Source organism: Crotalus tigris, unplaced genomic scaffold (genome assembly GCF_016545835.1).
Source record: "Crotalus tigris isolate CLP2741 ecotype Arizona unplaced genomic scaffold, ASM1654583v1 scf7180000018504.2861643, whole genome shotgun sequence".
Taxonomy (NCBI): Eukaryota; Metazoa; Chordata; class Lepidosauria; order Squamata; family Viperidae; genus Crotalus; species Crotalus tigris.
Genome location: NW_024097043.1, coordinates 2606180 through 2625832, shown reverse-complemented (window position 1 = coordinate 2625832; position 19653 = coordinate 2606180). Strand labels below are relative to the sequence as shown.

General features: G+C 36.7%; 1 protein-coding gene across 1 annotated transcript in view; it reads right to left on the bottom strand.

Annotated features, from left to right (window-relative positions):
- Window positions 1–19653, bottom strand: part of PTDSS2 (phosphatidylserine synthase 2) — a 39308-nt gene that overhangs the window by 2848 nt on the left and 16807 nt on the right. The window contains exons 3-11 of the mRNA XM_039353252.1: window positions 16590–16672; window positions 16309–16376; window positions 13563–13697; window positions 11892–11942; window positions 9518–9631; window positions 7806–7924; window positions 7210–7324; window positions 6007–6152; window positions 2072–2257 (exon numbers count right to left, since the gene is read on the bottom strand). Coding sequence (XP_039209186.1) covers window positions 2072–2257; window positions 6007–6152; window positions 7210–7324; window positions 7806–7924; window positions 9518–9631; window positions 11892–11942; window positions 13563–13697; window positions 16309–16376; window positions 16590–16672 — 1017 coding nt within the window. The remainder of the gene's footprint in view (window positions 1–2071; window positions 2258–6006; window positions 6153–7209; window positions 7325–7805; window positions 7925–9517; window positions 9632–11891; window positions 11943–13562; window positions 13698–16308; window positions 16377–16589; window positions 16673–19653) is intronic.

The following is a 19653-nucleotide window of genomic DNA, read 5'->3' as shown; positions in this document are numbered from 1 at the left end:
ATCCAAAGCAAGTTATCCTGCAGCCCTCCTTTCTCAGAGATGGGGAGCATAGACAAATGGGATACATTCTGTCAAACATGGGGTTTCTTTCTGTCCATTTATCTATTTCGATAAGAAAGAGCAAAAAAATCTTCTAGATAAGAAATTTCATTTTGGTGGTTACTGTGGTATACTCTTTCTCTCTTATTGATGAGATGTGCAGCATATAAATTTAATAAATAAATAAATAACATCTAGTGCAGGGGTGTCAAACTCAATTTTATTGAGGGCCGCATCAGCATTGCTGCTGCCCTTGGGGGGGCTAAGTGAGTGTGGCCAGGGTGGGTGTGGCCTACTGGGTGGGTGCGGATGGAGTGGATATGGCTTATAGGGTGGGCGTGGCCAGCTCTACACTGTTCGCGTCAATGATGCCTGTGGGGGCCTGGGCAGGAGTGGGACAGATCTGAGGATCTCTGGCAGAAGGGGTGGGATCAGGGCAAGTGCCAAAGCATGGTCCATTGGAGGAGCCTCACTGTTCCTCTCAGGCCATGTGGGGGGGGGGCTGGAAGGTGGTGCGGGCTGCCCAGAGCCCTGGGCCAGCAGAGGTCAAACACCCAGCCTGGCCCTCGAGCACCCGCGGCACCAAGCCCAGCCCCACTTCCCTAAGGGGGCGCCCAGTTGCACTTACCTCAAGCTGCTACTGCTGTGTTTGCTCTCCTTAGCCAGATTGTTCATGATGGGTACGAGGGCAAAGTCAGAGGGAGGCCCATTCCTTCTCTATGGGAGCCCGGCTTTGTATCCAAAACTTCCTTGGCAATAGGATGGGAGATCCCCAGGATAGGCCAGAAGGAGGGGGCAGGGGGATTGTGAAAGGGCAGCAGGGCAGGACTAAGGCAGGACTTTCCTCAGACCCTCCCTCTCCTTTCCTTCTTTCCTTCCTAAGTACAGAGTGGTGGGAAAATATTTGAGGTGAGGGAGGGAGAAAAACAGGCAAGAAATGCAGCTGGGGAGGTATCACCCTTCGTGAGGAATGAAGAAATGCACCATCGCCTGGAAGTGGCCAGCACATGGCCCTCATCTACTTCACATATCTGGCTTGGTAGGCTCTGGGGGGGGGGATGCCATGAGCAGCATGAGAGTCAATGTTACCTGTGCAATGCCACCCAGCCCCCAGCCTGTCCGGTTTCGGCAGGCAGCGAGGCACTCTTCTCACAGTGCCGAGAGCCTGAGCCAGGTGGCGCGAATCCGAAAAGTGCAACACCGCCCAGTCCCCAGCCTGCCCGGTCTCGACAGGCAGTGGGGCGCTCTCCTCACAACGAGAGGTTAAGCAGGGCAGTGTGAAGCTCGCCAATTTTGTACCTTGCTGCCTGCTGAAACTGGGCAGGCTGGGGCTAGGCAGCATTGCACTTCTCATCAGATTCATGCCACCCGGCTCAGCCTCTTGGCGCTGTGAGGAGAGTGCCCAGCTGCCTGCCGAAACCCTCCCCCGGATCCCATCAAGTTGGATATGTGAAGTAGGCCAGAGCCATTTGCTGGCCACTTCCAGGTGATGGTGCATTTCTTCATTCCTCACAAAGGGTGACACCTCTCCAGCATGCACCCAGGAGGCGGGGCCAACACGGCAGGGGCTGGTTCCTCGCTGTTTCCAGATGACCTTGTGGAGCTAAGACTGAATGCGTTTCAGCATAGATGGCCACCACAAAATTGTACATTGGCTCCCTCCCGACTGGCCTGGGCCAGGGCCAAGGCAGCAGGGGCTGTTTCCTCACTGTTTCCAGGATGGCTTCACAGGCCACATGAAACCACTTTGCGGGCCGCATCCGGCCCCCGGGCCTTGTGTTTGACATGTCTGATCTAGTGTGAACCGAAAGAGTGCTTCTTTTAGAATTATAGGGCAACTAGTGTTATAATTAAGGCTGTATTAAAGGCCCTTAATTAAAAGGTTACCTGACAATCAACAAGAAGGTGAGTTTCTATTAGCGAGTCTTCCAACTTTGGCATCTTGAAAATACCATAGTATTTGAAAATTCCCATAGAAACAACCTAAAGATTACAGGCCTAGCTAGGTGGTCAAGAATCAAATTTTGCTTACTGAATGAAAAAGCGCCACACTGTCCAGGCAAGCACGAGCATGATTCCAAGGATCCAACACTGAGTAATGTAGAAAGGGAGTGACAGTGTCAAAGTGTATGGATCATATTTTATCACTATAAGGAACTCTGTAGCTGTGATAGCAGCAACCAGCCAAGCTTGCTGACCCAGCTTCTTATGGAATTTCCTGCAATAAAACAAAAGTAATAGCATATATGTATATATTTGTATCCAAAATATTATTTACAAGGCAAATCCACAACATGCATTATTTTGAAAATTTGCTGATTAAATTGAATTACTTCAGTTAATCTCAATTTCACTGTAATATTATCAAAATGTTATCTTGAGATGCTTCTCTATACTGTACCCAGGAAGAATAGCTTCAGAAGCAACTGCTTTTCAGACAGACTCTAGTGTGCTCCAAAATCAAAGGCTGAAATAAAAGGTTGACGAAGTGGACTAGAGTCCACAAAATGTTATCCCATAAATAACAGTAAATGTCTATCATACAAATATTGATCAGAATGGTAACCCAAATTTCTATGTTGATAAAACTACATTTTATATACATGCGGTATATTAACCAACCTTGTTCTAGTGGTTTAGTTACAAAGGACATTTAATTCCCCAAAGCATTCCAAAATGACAAGCCGATCTTTTACGTGGGCAGGAGATCTGGACAGCAGTTATGGCTTCCCCTACAACAGTGGTCTCCAACCTTTCCAGCTTGGTGGCCTGGTGGAGGGAGGGAGAGGGGATGCTTCTGTGTGAGTAGCAAGGATGCCTGCTTTGCACACAACCGTGAGCGCCCATCGCTTCCGAACATGCCACGGCCTACAAAATCCCTATGCTTCTGGGTGGTTTCATGCTTAAGTTCTGGGGCAAGAGGGACAATGCTAGGAAGATTGAGCAGGATATGTGCATATTTCATAATAGGGATGTTTGTGAAGGAAGGAGGCAGAGAGGGGAGACACTTCAAAGATCTATCAGATGGGTGCTGTTGCAGCAGCATAAAGATTGGGAGGCTGGGAAGATACTCAGAAGTTTTAATGAGAAAGATATGATTAATGGGAGAAATGGTTTCTGGCCCATCCTGTACTTCTTTGCTGACAACAGTAGGAAAAAAGCAATTCCTTCCCTAAAGTTAGAAGAGGGAGTGATGCTCCATGGAGAGCTGTTTCTAAATGCCTGTGGTCAGTGTCTTGGAAAAGGAAGGAAGGAAGGAAGGAAGGAAGGAAAAGAAAGAAAGAAAGAAAGAAAGAAAGAAAGAAAGAAAGAAAGAAAGAAAGAAAGAAAGAAAGAAAGAAAATAGAAGTGGGTGGGGATTTAACAACAAACAGGTTCCACAGACACTTGAACAAACTGTTACTAAGTATTCATCATTAATCGATTCCAGGAAGTGTGATGAGTACCAAACAAACAATGAGTATGATAAAGAATAATATAGTGAGTCACAGGGAACCAACACTGACAATTTTTAGCTTGTGCGTTGAGTACCAAAGAAACAATGAATATTGGGACAAAATTATTATGTCAAAATGCATTGAGTACCAAATTTAATGAATTCCAAAGCTGTTTAGTACAAAGGTACCACTGTATTCACCGTGCTGCAATATTATTATATTATAATTTAGCTTTTTAATAAAGAAGAGAAAGTACATCAATTCTGCATGGTTAATTATAAATGAAGAATTTGGCAAAGCATTTTGCTATACCTACAAAGCAGACTTATGATAAGATGGGTGAAGGACAGCTCTAAGAAAATTATTAAAATCAAGTATTTTTGGACCCTGTTTTTACATCTAGTATCTAGTAGTTTTTCTGTACCATATCTAGTTTCTGTTGTTTTAAACCACCACCCTGGAAAAATCTACATGAAGGAATGCTGGAAACAATAGCAACTGCTACAGCAAGGAATGTTAATCCTACAGCCCTTTAATCTATTTCCTAGCGTCAAGAATCCTGCTGAACTGGATTGTCACATTTCTGCAAATATGACCTTGTATTCTGTATCACCAAACCAAATACTTGGTTTAATGGTGGGGATATTCTTTTATCACTCTTATTCTATCAGCTATGTGCAACATAGAAAACAAGACACAGGCTGCAAAAAGGTATGACTTATTGGCTTATTCCTTTACAATCATCAGAGCCCATCCAGAATAGGTAAAGCCAAGGCCTTGAGCCCCTTTCTTGTACATTTTTCAAAGAAATATGGCTTGAAGGAGAAAAAGAATGAAAATACTTGAAACATTTTCCCCTTAAAATATCTGAACCCCACTTCCAAAATAACCCCTGGCCCATAGCTCTCAACATATCATGAAAAGTCTGCATAGTGGTGTATCTGAATATCTGAACATTTGCAGAGCATTCAATGAGCAGTTTAGCCTCTGAACGTAGTCTTTTATTTAAAAATAAGTTACATAAACCCTTAGACCGCCTAACAGAATGGTGTATGAGACTGGAAGGGGAAAAAATCTTCATTAATCTTTGGAAATACTCAGAAACAGAAATATACCTTTATGTATGTTTTATAAGGGAACAGTTCTATAGACAGTTTGCTTTTAATTCCTTCTATTAAGAAGTGTAGGACTGAGGAGATTCTTATATTTGTGCAGAAATTGAAACTGTAGTGCAGGCATGTCAAACTTGCGGCATCACGTGACATCGCGCGACGTATTGGAACCTTTTCTCCATTGCCAGCAATGGGGTGGGTGCAGTTTCGGCGTGATGCATCTGGCCCGTAGGCCGGCAGTTTGACATGCCTGCTGTAGTGGAACTGGGAAATACCATCAGTAGTCACTTTCTCCATAATAAAAATTAAGAAAGTTAGGAAATTGTTATATATAGGATCATTTTTTTGAATCTTTTCCTTTGATTTCCATATCTTCTATTGGCAAAGAATGGCAATACAGTCAATTGGTAATGAGGTGTTTGAGATTGATGAAGCTTCCCTTTTCCAATGTTATGGCATGTGGTTGAACAGAGGGCAAAAGAATAAAAGACAGATTCTTTTTCCACTCAAACACAAAGAACGAAACATGAACCAAAATATTAAGGGGAGAAGCTCTCTAGTAAGAAGTGAGATCTTTTCCTACTTTGAAGCAGGAAGTATATTCCATATCAGCAGGTCCAAAATGAGGGGGTCAGAGAATGGTCTGAATGCCATTGCTCAATATCCTGAAATCCAACTAAAGTAATCATCTTTAGCCATTCTTCCCTGCTCTAGGAATCAAAGACCAACAAGTGATTTTCATAAAGTATTGGAATCCTAGATACTAAATACAGACATTTCTCTAATGGTCAGAGATAAAACAGTATGCTGAAAAGTTGTGGGGTCAATCAGTTTGCTTCATTATCACTAAACTTAAAACAAAAATACAATAAAACAAAAATCAACTAGATGGATTTGTGTTCTAGTGTTTGATAAACACAACAAACAAACAACAAATAATAAGCAGGCAGGTGTTTACTTCATGCATTGCTCAGTGAGGCCATAATGCTACAAAATATGAATAACTGTAATGTGTCTTTATAGTGTCAGAAAACCAAGATTACAAATACTTTAGGCTAAATCCAGATTTAACAACATCCTCAGGCTATGACATTACTTTTAAAACATTATCTGAAATTTTCCTTTGCAAAAACTATTTGCATTCGAATTAGTCCAAATCATAAACTTCATTCCAACTGTTGTGCACTACTGTATGTTTGAAAATGGCATGCGGCAAAGTAATGTTATAATAAAGCAGAAATGTTAATTTGTCAAGCATTATATATCTGATGCCTGGAAAAAAAGATAGTATGCTTTTCCTTGAAATAACAGATAGATTTATTCATTATTTTGGTGAACAATGTTTCTCAACAATTTGCAGGAAACATCACCAGTTCTAAAAATAAAGCAACTGAGTTTAAATAAGAAAAATAACTTACGGATCATCCATGAAATCATAGATCTCTCTCATAGCTACTCCTCCCACATTCACATAAAAGACAAGTCGCAGCAGGACCAAATAGTGTTCTGGAGGCATCCACAGGACAAATTTCAAGTAAAATGTGTTCAACTCTGCCAATAAAAACTGACACACACCATTCAATCACTTAGGAGATTTCCTGTTATTCAAACCTAAAATAGGTCACAATTCTTCAAAGTGTATAAATTTGAATGCATGAAATGTCTTGCCAAAGAAATACTATCAAAGTTAACAAAGTAGTGTTTCCATAAACAATTTAAAGAAATGAAACTGTATTTTTAGTCATTACCCCCTATTTCTTGGATGCTGCTGTTTCCCTATTGTTATCTATTATAGAATGGAAATTTGATAAAATGACCAGGTACTACAATGTCCAAATGAGAATGTGGTTGTCCATGCAGTAATTACTGATGTTCTGTATTCAAAATTATGGAAGTGAATTGTTAGAATAAACATAATTATTCAATACAAAGTTACAAACTGAATATCTCAGTGATTCTAACCTGCTAATCATACTATTTTAAGAGTCACTTCCTATATACAGATTCAAAAGATCAAACTTTAAAACAAATGTATTCAAGCAATAAAATCAGATCATCATTCAAGAAGACTAATTTTGACAAATGCAGAAAAATGTTCTTTACTTCCTTTCTTTTTTCCCCAGATGAAAGTTTGCATTTGATTAAACAGAGAATACCAAGCACAGTCTTGTCTCTAACTACAAAGTCAGAATTACATTTTCTTCCCTACCAGTTTTCCTATCTACCAATTATGTGCACATGTGAACGAACTGCTTTTGGTGGGGAGGGTTTCTACTTCCTGTGGTTTGTATGATCAGGGAATCATTTTCTTACAGTATAATAGATACTGAAATAAAATGTGTTTCTTGCATGTGAACACTCATCCCTTAGCCTATACAATTTATATATCGTTTAGTATTTATAGAGTCTTCTAAATTAAAGGGGACTATCATGACCTCTTCTTTCCTTTTCTTTACTTAGCTCTTGGCACGAAAGCAGGAATTCTGCAAGATAAATTGTATTTTTATTATGTCAAACTTAGGGTGTCTGTGGGAAAAAAGCAAGAAATCTGTTTACAGTATTTTGAAAATAAAAACTATTTGAAATACTTATATTAGTTCATTGAAAGAAATTACCCTTACAATAAAAATAATGCCACACACTGCTAGCCATCTGCGAAGGCTGGATGCTGGCTTCCACTCAAATTTAACCCAACTGTATGGTGTGAATTGAAAGGCAATTCTCTTCATTTTACCTCTGGAGGGGAAATTAAAAATATCTCATGTTAATTTTTTAAAAACTTTCTATTAAATAAAGTGTGATAAACAAAAACACTGAAAATGTTAAAATAGCATAAATAACAACCCAGAAGTAAGGCAGAAACTAAAATATAAAAACAAAACAACAAAAAAGATTTGGGAGTATATAGAAGTATTTTTGTAATTTAAGAAATAAAACGATACTTTACACAACTATGTTCAAATTTCTACCCAAAAAGACATTTGTATACATAGTAATAATCCATAATTAGCCTATTTATTTATATATTTCATTTCATAATATTTATGAAACTATTATAATTATTAATTTATCCTAGATTAAAACCTATCTGTATCCAAATAAACTGGATACCTCACTTCAAATTAAGCAATTTAGGATTCATTAGGATAAAAAGTGATAAAAGTTATAATATTTGCATTTTTCTGCCTTAGAAATAAAATTTTATAACCGAACATACTTATATGTGGGAATATTCCAAAGTCCTTGCCATTTATATGTTTTCAAAGAAAGCCAGCCCAAAGTCTTCATTCCGCAGTAAATGCCAAGTCCATTGCATAAGATTACATCCATAATCCACTACAAATAATAATAATAATTTAATGATCCATCACAATCTGTGACTATAGCAATAATGGTGCTGCAATTTCTATACATATTATGCATACATTACAGACACACATACCACACACACAGCCCTTATAAAATACTAAATAGCACTTCAAAATATCAATTATATATAACCAATATTTTGGCAAAACAGACGGCTTCTTAGCCCATAAAATGATTTCATCTATAGAATTAGCATATCTTCTCAACAGAAAATGATAAAAAGAACTTCATCCTACTCATTTTTCAGTTTTCCATCTATTAGTCAGTTTATTTTCTATATTAACCAGCTAAGATATATATGTCCTTAATTTTTAGTTACGAAATTTGGGTTGGTCTAACACAGTGGTTCTCAACCTTTTTAATGCCACGACCCCCCAACCGGTCGTAAGTCGAGGACTACTCAACCGGTCGTAAGTCGAGGACTACTCAACTGGTGCAGCACCGTTTGCAGAATGGGACTTTTGGCGGGCTCAGCAGGGCAGAGACAGCCTGGACAATTCCTATTGGCTTTTGAAAGCCAATAGAATTAGACTCTATTCAAGAGAGTCTATTCTATTGGCTTTCAAAAGCCAATAGAATAAAAGGGAGTAGCACAGCTAAGGAAAAGGGGGGAAAAAATGGCGGACTGTGTTGTTTGGTGACCCCTGGGAAATGGTCGTTTGACCCCAAATGGGGTCCCGGCCCACAGGTTGAGAACCACTGGTCTAACACTTTTTGTCAAGACATATAATCTGTTCTCTCCTTGCCCATTTCACTTCATCTTTGATTCTTTCCTTGCTGATTTTTTTTTGTTCAGTTCAGAATGCATCATTTAACAAAAATTAAACTTTTATTTATAAATTTCATTAGTAATGTTATATTAACATACAAATAATGACTAGCGCAAGGTCTCCAGCTGGTTTTGTGTCTAAGGTGAGATTAGAATTCACAGATGCCTTAACTACTACAGTAGTCCTTGACTTATGATCATTTGTTTAATGATAGTTTGAAGTTACAACAGTCCTGCAAAAAAGTGGCTTACAATTGGTCCTTGAAGTTACGACCATTGCATCAACTCTGTGGTTATGTTGTCACGATTTGTAGCCTTCCCAGCTGGTTTCCAACAAGCAAAATTGATGGGGGAAGCTGGATTCACTTAACAATTGCATTATTTATTTAATACCAGATAATTTTCTTAACAAGCATGATGACTGATTTAATCACCACCACCAAAAAAAAAAAGTAATAGTTGTCAAATCGGGTCTGGTCAGGTGATGACAAAAGTGTGACTGAAATTCTGGTTCCAATTGTGATCATAAGTTGGGGACTACCCAAACTGGCTCTCAGGTTCATGTGTATCTTACATAAAATTAGAAATAAAAGAAATTGCAGATCATTTTCATGAATCCGAGGATATCAGAGTTCAATGCTAGATGGTCCCTAGAAAAAAGACTCTGTAACAAATTACTCTTGCCAAAGTTATTCATATTTAATTGGTAACTAAACCCTATGAATGACTTTTTGAAAAATGAATTTGCATCACTATATGCCAAACAATTAAAGAGAGTAATTAATACTTACATGATCCCACCAGCATTCACTGAAATTTGGAAGCTGATGTTCTAGACTGTACTCCAGACACTCAAACATTACACTGATAATCATGCACATCCACCAATCCCGAATCATTAGTGTCTAAGCAAATTATGAAAGAAGAAAATTATTCTGCAGATTAGTCCAAATTTGCATTACCCAATATTGAAGAAAAAATGTCTCACTGACATTTAACTTGTGAATAGGAATAGTAAATGCTTACCATTGTTTTCCAGCATTATATATCTGCACTAATTTATGATATTTAAAATAAAAATCAATATTCATTCTCATGTGCAATGCAACATATCATTTAATAAACTTACTAAGCAATTTCCTTGCCAGTGTTTTTCAAATGCTTTTTGTTGTTAATTGCGAAGTGGTGTCCAACCCATTGCGACCCCATGGACAACATTCCTCCAGGTCTTCCTGTCCTCTACCATCTTCTGGAGTCCATTTAAGTTCACACCTACTGCTTCAGTGACTCCATCCAGCCATCTCATTCTGTTGTCCCCTTCTTCTATTGCCCTCAATCTTTCCCAGCATTAGGCCCTTCTCCAGTGAGTCCTTCCTTCTCATTAGGTGGCCAAAGTATTTGAGTTTCAACTTCAGGATCTGAGCAGTCGGGGTTGATCTCTTCTAGGACTGACCGGTTTGAACGCCTTGCAGTCCAAGGGACTCGCAGGAATCTTCTCCAGCACCATAGTTCAAAGGCCTCAATTCTTTGGCGCTCAGCCTTTCTTATGGTCCAACTTTCACAGCCATACATTGCAACTGGGAAAACCATGGCCTGGACAATACGCACTTTTGTTGGCAGGGTGATGTCTCTGCTTTTTAGTATGCTGTCTAGATTTGCCATAGCTTTCCTCCCCAGGAGCAAGCGTCTTTTAATTTCTTGGCTGTAGTCCCCATCTGAGGTGATCTTGGAGCCCAGAAAAATAAAATCTGTCACTACCTCCATTTCTTCCCCATCTATTTGCCAGGAATTGAGAGGGCTGGATGCCATGATTTTGGTTTTCTTAATGATGAGTTTCAAGCCAACTTTTGCACTCTCCTCTTCACTTTCTGCCATTGGAGTGGTTTGCCATTTCCTTCTCCAGTGTCAGAACTCTCTGTTATGATCTGTCCGTCTTGGGTGGCCCTGCACGGCATAGCTTATAGCTTCATTGAGTTACGCAAGCCCCTTCGCCATGACAAGGCAGTAATCCATAAAGGGGTTTTCAAATGCTACTTTCCCCAATTATTTGCATTTTTATATGCATGGTTCTGATTGCAAAGGATAATAGTATTCTGATTCATGTATTAAGTGAAGAAGTATAAATTAAGAAAGCTGGTGTTAAAATGTGAATCAAATTATTTTTTTCTCCACCTTTGCTTATAATATATTGTAGATAGAACACCAAGTTCCAGTAGTCCTTTGAAGATGAGAACAAAGGTTCTCAAAAACATCTGTAGCACAAAATATTGAGTTTACTTTCAAGCAGGAACTTAAATTACTCAATTGAACTATACATACAGGTAGTCCTCGAATTATGAGCACAATGAAGCCCAAAATTTCTGTTGTTAAGCAAGATAGTGAGTTTTGGCCCATTTTACAACCGTTATTGCCATAGTTGTTAAGTGAATCATGGCAGTGGTTAAGTGGATCATTTGGTCATTAAGTAGAGTTGGCTTCTCCTATTAACTTTGCTTGTGGGAAGCTGGTTGCGAAGGTCACAAATGGTGATCATATGATCCCAAGACCGTGGAACCGACACAAATTCTGATCATGTAACCACGAGGATGCTGAATGGTGGCAAGTGTGAAAACCAGTCATAAGTCACTTTTTCAGTGCCACTGTAATTTCAAAGAGTCACTAAATGAATGGTGGTAAGTCGAGGACTACCTGTATACCTGAACTGGTTTTTCTGTCAGCAAAAGCAACTAGAGGAGCCTTCATAGATGCATTACAAAGTTATAGTTAATAATGACTAGACGTTCTAAGACTAAAATAAATTTGAGTAATTATCAAGACAAAAGATACGAATACACAACCAACAACTTCTTAGCAATAATTACAAAGCAGGACTGCTTCATTTCTCTGTTCATTATATACTTTGTATATTAAGAGGGAAATAGTGATGCATTTATCTGTCTATTAGTTTAATCGTAACATAGCTAAAAAAATAGCTTAATACCTTAACTGATTAAGATTTAAAGCTATTCAACAGTAAAACAGAGGTTTACTGTCAGAAACTTATTTTAAAAAGAATTTTGATGACCAGTGATAATTATAAAGAATAAGCAGCACTTGAAGTACTGCCAACCAATTAGAGTTCAGAATTATAGGAAGTAATTAAGCAAAGAAAGGGCCAATTCTCACCTTTAAGTACCAACCAAGGAAATGAGCAGGAACAAATCCATCTAGTTTATCCTGTAATTCAAGTAGATTATACAGATTAGAGTTACTTTCTATGTAATAAAGTAAATCAATATAAATGATGACAATGACTACTGAAGCATATATTTCCATATGCAACATGAAACATCTTCGATGTTTTAAAAATATTTGTTAAATTATTAAAAAAATAAATTTTACATCTCACATGTAATGTATAGTATATATTTTTCCATCAACCAGATAACAAAAAGATTACTGTTCTTTTTTCAATTTTCATCTGGAAGATGAAAAATGTGTTCTTATCTTAGATAATACAATATCTGACCATATAATGTTCCTGAGATGTTAAATTCTGCTGTTATGTATATCTCAACCCAGCAAAACCTCAAACAAACATGATTATCTTAACTTTCAACCTTTGTACCTTTGAGCCACAAGTCTACAGTATGAGTCCCAATCTGTTCTTTAGATCTCAGGCATCAATGTTTTGGACCAGCTTTTTATTTCATAAAATAAATATTATGTAATTCACATTTTTATAGACTCAACAGCCAACACACTGCAGTCTAGAAAGATGGATTTTAACAACTGCAGATAACAGATATAGATTTCCTTTAATTTATCTTAAAAGTGTGGGAATAATTAAATAATTTAAGTCAACTCTTAATATACAATTATGGAGGAATGGAGAGCATGATTAAGTTACTACACAGATTAGTAGATGGTTACAGAAACATGCATACATTTTGCATTACAAAAATCCACATTCAATGTAACAATATTTATACATAAATTAATAACATTGGACAACATTTTTATTTTTGTTCTGCATTTGGTTAATTATAAAAAAAGAACAAAAACAACAACAAAAAACACAGCCATATGCAAGGCAGTAATATCTTAGCTCCTATGCGTAGGAAATGACACAGGTTTCAAAATTTTACTACAAGTAAAATTTAACAACCACTTTGAATAACAACCATTCACAAATACAATAGTAATGAATGCTTTCCACTCTGAGATATGATTTTAAAAAGCCTTTAATGTGAAACTGATTAAGCTCTGGTCAGTTTCACGCAGCAGCTATGAGGCCTGGAGACTTCTACTCAACTAATAAAGGTCACAGTGATCTTGTTAACTTGTAGTTAACATTTTTTAAGGAAATCCTACACTGAGAAGCAGCTCAGGAAAAAATATCTTATTTAAGCAATCTCTCCACCCTGCAGGAGAGCAAAAAAAAAAGGGGGGGGGATAAATCAAGCACAGGCCATTATGTGAGAGAACTTTATCTAAATGAGACAGCAACAATCAGTGATCTTCACAGCATCTCTCTCTCAGAGAGGTCCTCACTTACCATAGCAATCACTTCACTTAATGACCAGGTTGTTGAACCAACTGCAGTCACTAAACAAGGTCTACCTGCAGTCTGTCCTCCAAGTTAAAATTTGCTTTTAAAGAAATGAAGACTGAAATTCTCAGAAAGATGCATTGGACCTCATCGATGGAATCACTGAAGACAGACTCTTAGTTATGAAATAACTGATATTGGATTAGGCAACAATTATCAGACATCCATGGTAATCAAAGAAGTACAAAATCCTAAGACATAAAATATTATTAAATGAATACAATCTCTCCATTTTGGCATCTTACCCAAATGTTGTGAAAGGCATCTGTTATATTATTTGGGTCATATATAAGGCAATTTCCACCATAGTCTCTTTCAGGCAAAGGGACTCCTAAATTAGGATCAATAAATTTCATAAACTGTCTTCCATCATGTACAGTCTGCAAAATTAAATACATGTTCAAGAACATCAACATTTCTTTTAAAAAGTTATATTTGTTAAATTGGCAATATAAAAAAATGTGCATATACATATATAATGGCTATCCCAAAAATATACATATATAATGGCTATCCAGACCCTAAAAAGAACTGAAGAAAGAAATTTAGGTATTTAGGAAAAAACCATATACAACATACCAAGTTTGAAACAGCCATATTTTGTGTGGAACTAGGAACAAGATATCACTATTCTGGATACTTGTCTTAGGCTTATTTCATTTGATTCTTTCAAACTACCCCATATTCCTGCAAATGGCTTGTTTAAAAAAAAATCCAGATACAAAGAATTCAAGACTGCATTAGCCAATAAAACAACATATTGGTTCAATCTCTGCTTATACTGGCTAGGGCTATCTGAGAACAGAAGGAGAATATAGCTGAGGGACAATCAAATACCTAGATGTGCAAAAAAAAGTGCTATATGTCAAATAATTACATTCAGAAAGTATTCAGAACCCCTTTACTTTTTTCAATTTTGTTATGTTGCTGCCTGATTCTACAGTTATTAACATTCATTTTTTTCTCATTAATCTACACTCAGTACCTCATAATGACAAAATGAAAACAAAATTTTAGAAATGTCTGTAAATTTATTAAAAAGAAAAGATTGAAATAGCACATTGACATTCAGACCCTTCACTCAGTACTTTGTTGAAGCACCTTTGGCAGTATTTACAGCCTCAAGTCTTTTGGGGTATGACGCAACAAGCTTTGCACATCTGGATTGGGAGATTTTCTGCCATGCTTAATTGTTGGGATGATATTGTACAGGTGATCAACGGTGCCTGACATAATGTTTAGAATTGAGGCCAAACAGTTCAATCTTGGTTTCATCAGATCAAAGAATCTTGCTCCTCAGACTGGTGAGGAGCAAGATTCTCTGATCTGATCAAACCAAGATTGAACTGATGCTCAGAGAGCATCAAGGACCCTTCATGTCAACCTGAGCTACAAATATTCTACTTTATTAGATTGCCAAATATATGAGTGTACTTCACATAAGTATTAGGAAGAAAGTACAACTGAATAGCTGGAGAAGTATATTTTTGGAACTGTTCTGTGGATGACTGTTCCTTCTTTGTTGGGAAATGTTATTTGGCTGGGGCACTTGTTGCAGAAAGTACGCTCAACTATTTTTTTCATTATCTGAAAGGATGCTTGTAAAAAATATAAAAACATTGTTTATTATATTTAAGATCAATGTAAAATTGTCTTTGCTTTGGGTGCCAAGTAGCATTCATCGTGAACTACCATACAATCTACTTTTGCAATTGTGGGATGAATTCTGGGATGAAAAAAGTAAGAGAATAAGATTATTCTGTATTTATGAAGGAAAATTTAGAATGTTTCAAATTTTATTCTTTTGGACCAAAGTTCATTCAGAACATACTATATTCCATGTTCTAACAAGCCATTCTAAATATTTCATTTCAAACATTTTTCTGCTTCATGCATATTGTTAATGTCCATTTAGTTCTTATAATTTTTTTAAAATCAAAGTTTTATCAGTTTTCTACAGATTATGGCCATCCCTAAGAAAATATGCCTTTTGCTTTTCCAAACTTTCCAAGAATAATTGTTTCACTAAAAATTCACATTAGCTGTATCATAATTGAAGTGACCCTCCCTGATCTTGTCTGGGGTTTGGTAATCATATGACAAATTAACTTGACCCATGACCCAGTGAAAAAGTTATATGAACATTGCCATTGCTTCTGCTTGAAAAAGAGAGAGAAACTAGCTGTTATCCGTTTGAGATTGATGTAATTTTTTTCCTTCTGAGGATGAACTGAAACCTGGAAAAAGGGCTAAAAATTTTCAGCAGAACAATTATCCTACTAGCTAAATGGTTTGTCCCAGTACAGAAAGCAAACCATCCTAAACTTTTCAAAGAAAGATATAAGTTAAAAGTGTTGCTTGAATGTTTACAAGCATGTCTAAAACAACGAAGTTAAAATAAAATTTTGATTCTTGCATTGCAAACAGGAAATGACCATTTTATTTGTAGAAGGTCCAGATTAATAAATCTGTGGAATCTTCAGTTACAGAAAGTTCAGTAGATATAAGAAAGACCTCAAGCCAATATCCTGCAGAGTTACTGCCAAACAGATTAAATCAAACCCACTGCTGAGAATTCTGGGAGTTGAAATCCACAAGATGCTTAGGTTGGGGAAAGCTGCATTATATAATGTACTATAATACTGGAAAGACAGTTTGGTGTAATGGTGAAGGTGCTGGCCTTGAAATCAGGAGATCATGAGTTCTGAGCCCACCTTAGCATGAAAGCTGGCTGGGTAACCTTTGGGCCAGTCACTCTGTCACAGGGTTTTATTGTGGGGAAATAGGAGGAGAGAGTATTAGGTATGTTTACTGCCTTGAGTTAACCAAACTATATTAAAAAGGGGAGGAGGTATTATAATAACAATAGTCAGATAGACTATTGAAATGATGTTACTTATGTTTTCATGGTAAGAAGTGAAGCTGATGACTATACTCTCTACTTTTTTATCTTTAAGTTTTTCTTTAAAATACAAACTTTAAATTCCTTACCTGAAAAAGTATGAAAATGAGGAAAAGCTCATAGACAACACTGACGCATAGCCAAAACCTCCAGAAAGCTAGCAGAATAAATCAATAAAAAAGAAAAACGTAGACATATTATAGTTGGGCATAAGGCTAAACTAGTACATATAGAATCTTTAGGACTTTCAAAATGCTACGACAGATTTTATTAAGGAAATCTTGATAGGTATATTAAAGAGGACAGTTTTCAAAATTTACATAAGATTACTTTATCAGTCTATTTTAATGCTATGGGCTACTTGGATTACCTGGATGGGGTCTTGAAAATGGACCATCTTTTGCTTGAGTGACTCCAAAACACAAAAAAACTAAAATGCTGGCTACAATACCTCTGGAAAACATTAAGAACAAAACAGTCCTCAGTATATTGTAACAATACTTGCAATTTATTAACATCTTGACTATTCATGCAATATAAAATTAGGAGATACGATTATTAATATTATCTTGGCTAGTGACTGGACTAAAATGGATGTTTTGTCTAGCAGGCTTGGCTCCTTAAATGAACCTTGATTAAGATCAGTTGGACTTGAAGAAAGCCCCACTGGACTAATTACTATCACATAGGTATTTCTGGTGTCAATGAAATATAAATGATCTATAGATATTCTTAAACAATGAGATTATAAAACCATCTAAACCTCTTTTCCAGTAACATTAAGTCTCAGAAATAGATTATCTTGCTATCTATTACCCTAGATATTGCAGAGGCCTCCCCTGGTTTCCCTTTAATATATGGTATTACCATCTGCCTTGGTAGATGTCGATGACTAGTTTATTAAGATTTCCTAGGAGGAAGTAGCATACACGTGAGTCAGTTGCAAACAAAACAGCCAGCTACATCTTATTTATTAAGAATATTACAAAAACATGCAGAATAAGTAACTTCAATTTTTTAAAGTTAAATATTTCAGGTTGTCCAAACAATTACTGTGTTGTCTTACTAAACAGGCATCATACTTTACACATAAGACAGTCAAATTCTGTACAGCAGCATTTAAAGCTTGACATGGAAACTAGCTGGGTGACTTTGGGCCAGTCACTCTCTCTCAGTCCAACCCACCTGCCAGGGTTGTTGTTGTGGGGAAAATAAGAGAAGAAGGTGCGTTGGATATGTTCACCGTCTTGAGTTATTTGTAAAAAATAATAAAGGTTGATACAAATAAATGAATGAATGAATGACCAGTGGGCTCTTTCCAATTTCTATAGAATTAGTGAATTTGGTTACATGCCATCCAAAAAGTAAATCCCAACCCTCCAAATGGAGTATTTTGGATATTTTTGAACCATGATAAAATTTGTTACTGAATGAATGAAATCTTTAAGGCAGTCCAATCTTGATGAAGTATCGTGAACTTTGGTTACAACACTGACAAACCTTAGTTTGCAATATTCTGTATCTAGCAGGGACTGGATTGATAGCTACATAACCATTTTTCTATAATTCTGTTTTTACAGAACTGACCATCTAGAACCAAATATTAAATGGTGGCAACATAGGAATTATTTTCAGCCTCAAAAATGAGTTTATAGACCTGGCCAAACAAGCATTCTTTCATCTCAACAACCCAGTTTAGACAAGGGAGAAAAAATCTTTCCATTAGTGCTATTATAATTTGGAAATCCTTGACAAACTAATGCAGATGACCAAGAAATCTACCACAGACTCTGATCTATCTAGCTACTGGCCATCATAATCTGACAAACTGCCAATTTAAAATATCTTTTAGAATGAAATCTTGAAGCCTGGAAATAACCAATAAATCTAACCAATAAATTGTTCAATTTAACCAAATTAAAATATAACTCTTATTCTGTTAATTCCAAACTAATCCTGTTATACAAAGCAGACATACCTTTTTAAAAAGGGGAGAAAGAGAGCCAACCTTACATGTTCAACTTAAGAGAGGATACTTGAAGTAATTATTCTGATGTTTTTTTATTTCTAGGCTAGCCATATCAGTAAGAAGGAAATTTTCTTAATGAGATATTTGCAGAAATTCAGGAGTCTGATAACATCTTTTGCAACTATCACATTTTATTAAAGGTCATTAGCCTGCACAATTTGCACTCACTTCTTAAATACCTGGAGTGACAATGCTATCTGTCTTGCTTCCCATGATTTATTGATTAATTATATGTCATCAAGTCATTTTCAATTCTTAGCAACCACAAAAATATTCTCCATGACGTCTTTCCCTTACTCCAGTTTAAATCCTGAACCTGTCTAAGTCTTTAGGAATAGACAGCATACAAATAAATAACCTAGCATGATATATGAATCCATCATTATAACAGCTTATCAGTAAGTTATATGATGAGTGTATGTGAGAATTACTTTAATACTATATCAACGAAATTTTGCTAACTTGAATTAGCTCTTGTGCAGATTATTATACAGAAACAGAGATCTAAAGACAGAGAAAGTTTATTAGGATTTTATTTAAGAAGTTTACTTGTATCCCTCAGACTTTGTTCTCAAAAGAAGATAGTCGAGATGATGGGTGGAGAGGAGATAACTATTGAATTAAATCTACCAGACAGAACTCCCAAATACAAGTTTAGTTACTGAGCAGGAAAATGGACTAATTTCAATCAAGGCAAATTAAATCACCAAGAACGGATATAAGTCACCTTTCCTGTTTTAAAATTACAGTTTCCTGAAAAAACATGTAGGCTAACTTGTTAGAACAGAAGCATTATTCAAACCCTAGATTAAGCAATCTAGAAGCTGGGGGGCAATGCTATTAGTACTGACCTATTTTTTTTAAGGATAGGAGGAGAACACACTAACATCTTTCTACAGTTGGGCAGCCTTAACAAATCTAACAAGCAAACAAAAAACATGGCGGTGGGGAAGAGCCCTTTATCTTAGAAAAAGGAATTTTGCTCTCCCTAGATTCAGGAAGATTTGTAATAAGATACTGCCAAATAGCAATAGTCCATTCTTCTCTTTGAAGCTGATGTCTCCCACATTAGGCTCAGGGATTAAGGAAGTAAAAAAGTAAATAAAGTCATTCTGACTGAAAGGCCACCATCCAAGCTGGATGACTTCTATTTAATAACAGAGAGAAAGCAAAGGCCTAAAGGTAGAAACCTGGGGTCAAAGCAATCTGCTTCTCTACATGTATTTTCCTTATCCAAAGTTCAGCTGTGAAAACATGCAGAGGATCTCCTTCCTAATGTATCTTCTCCTTTGCCAAGGCTAGAATGGGAGGAGGAGGAGGAGGAGGAGGAGGAAAAAGAAGAAGAGGAATAATATTAATAATAATAATAATAATAATAATAATAATAATAATAATAATAATAATA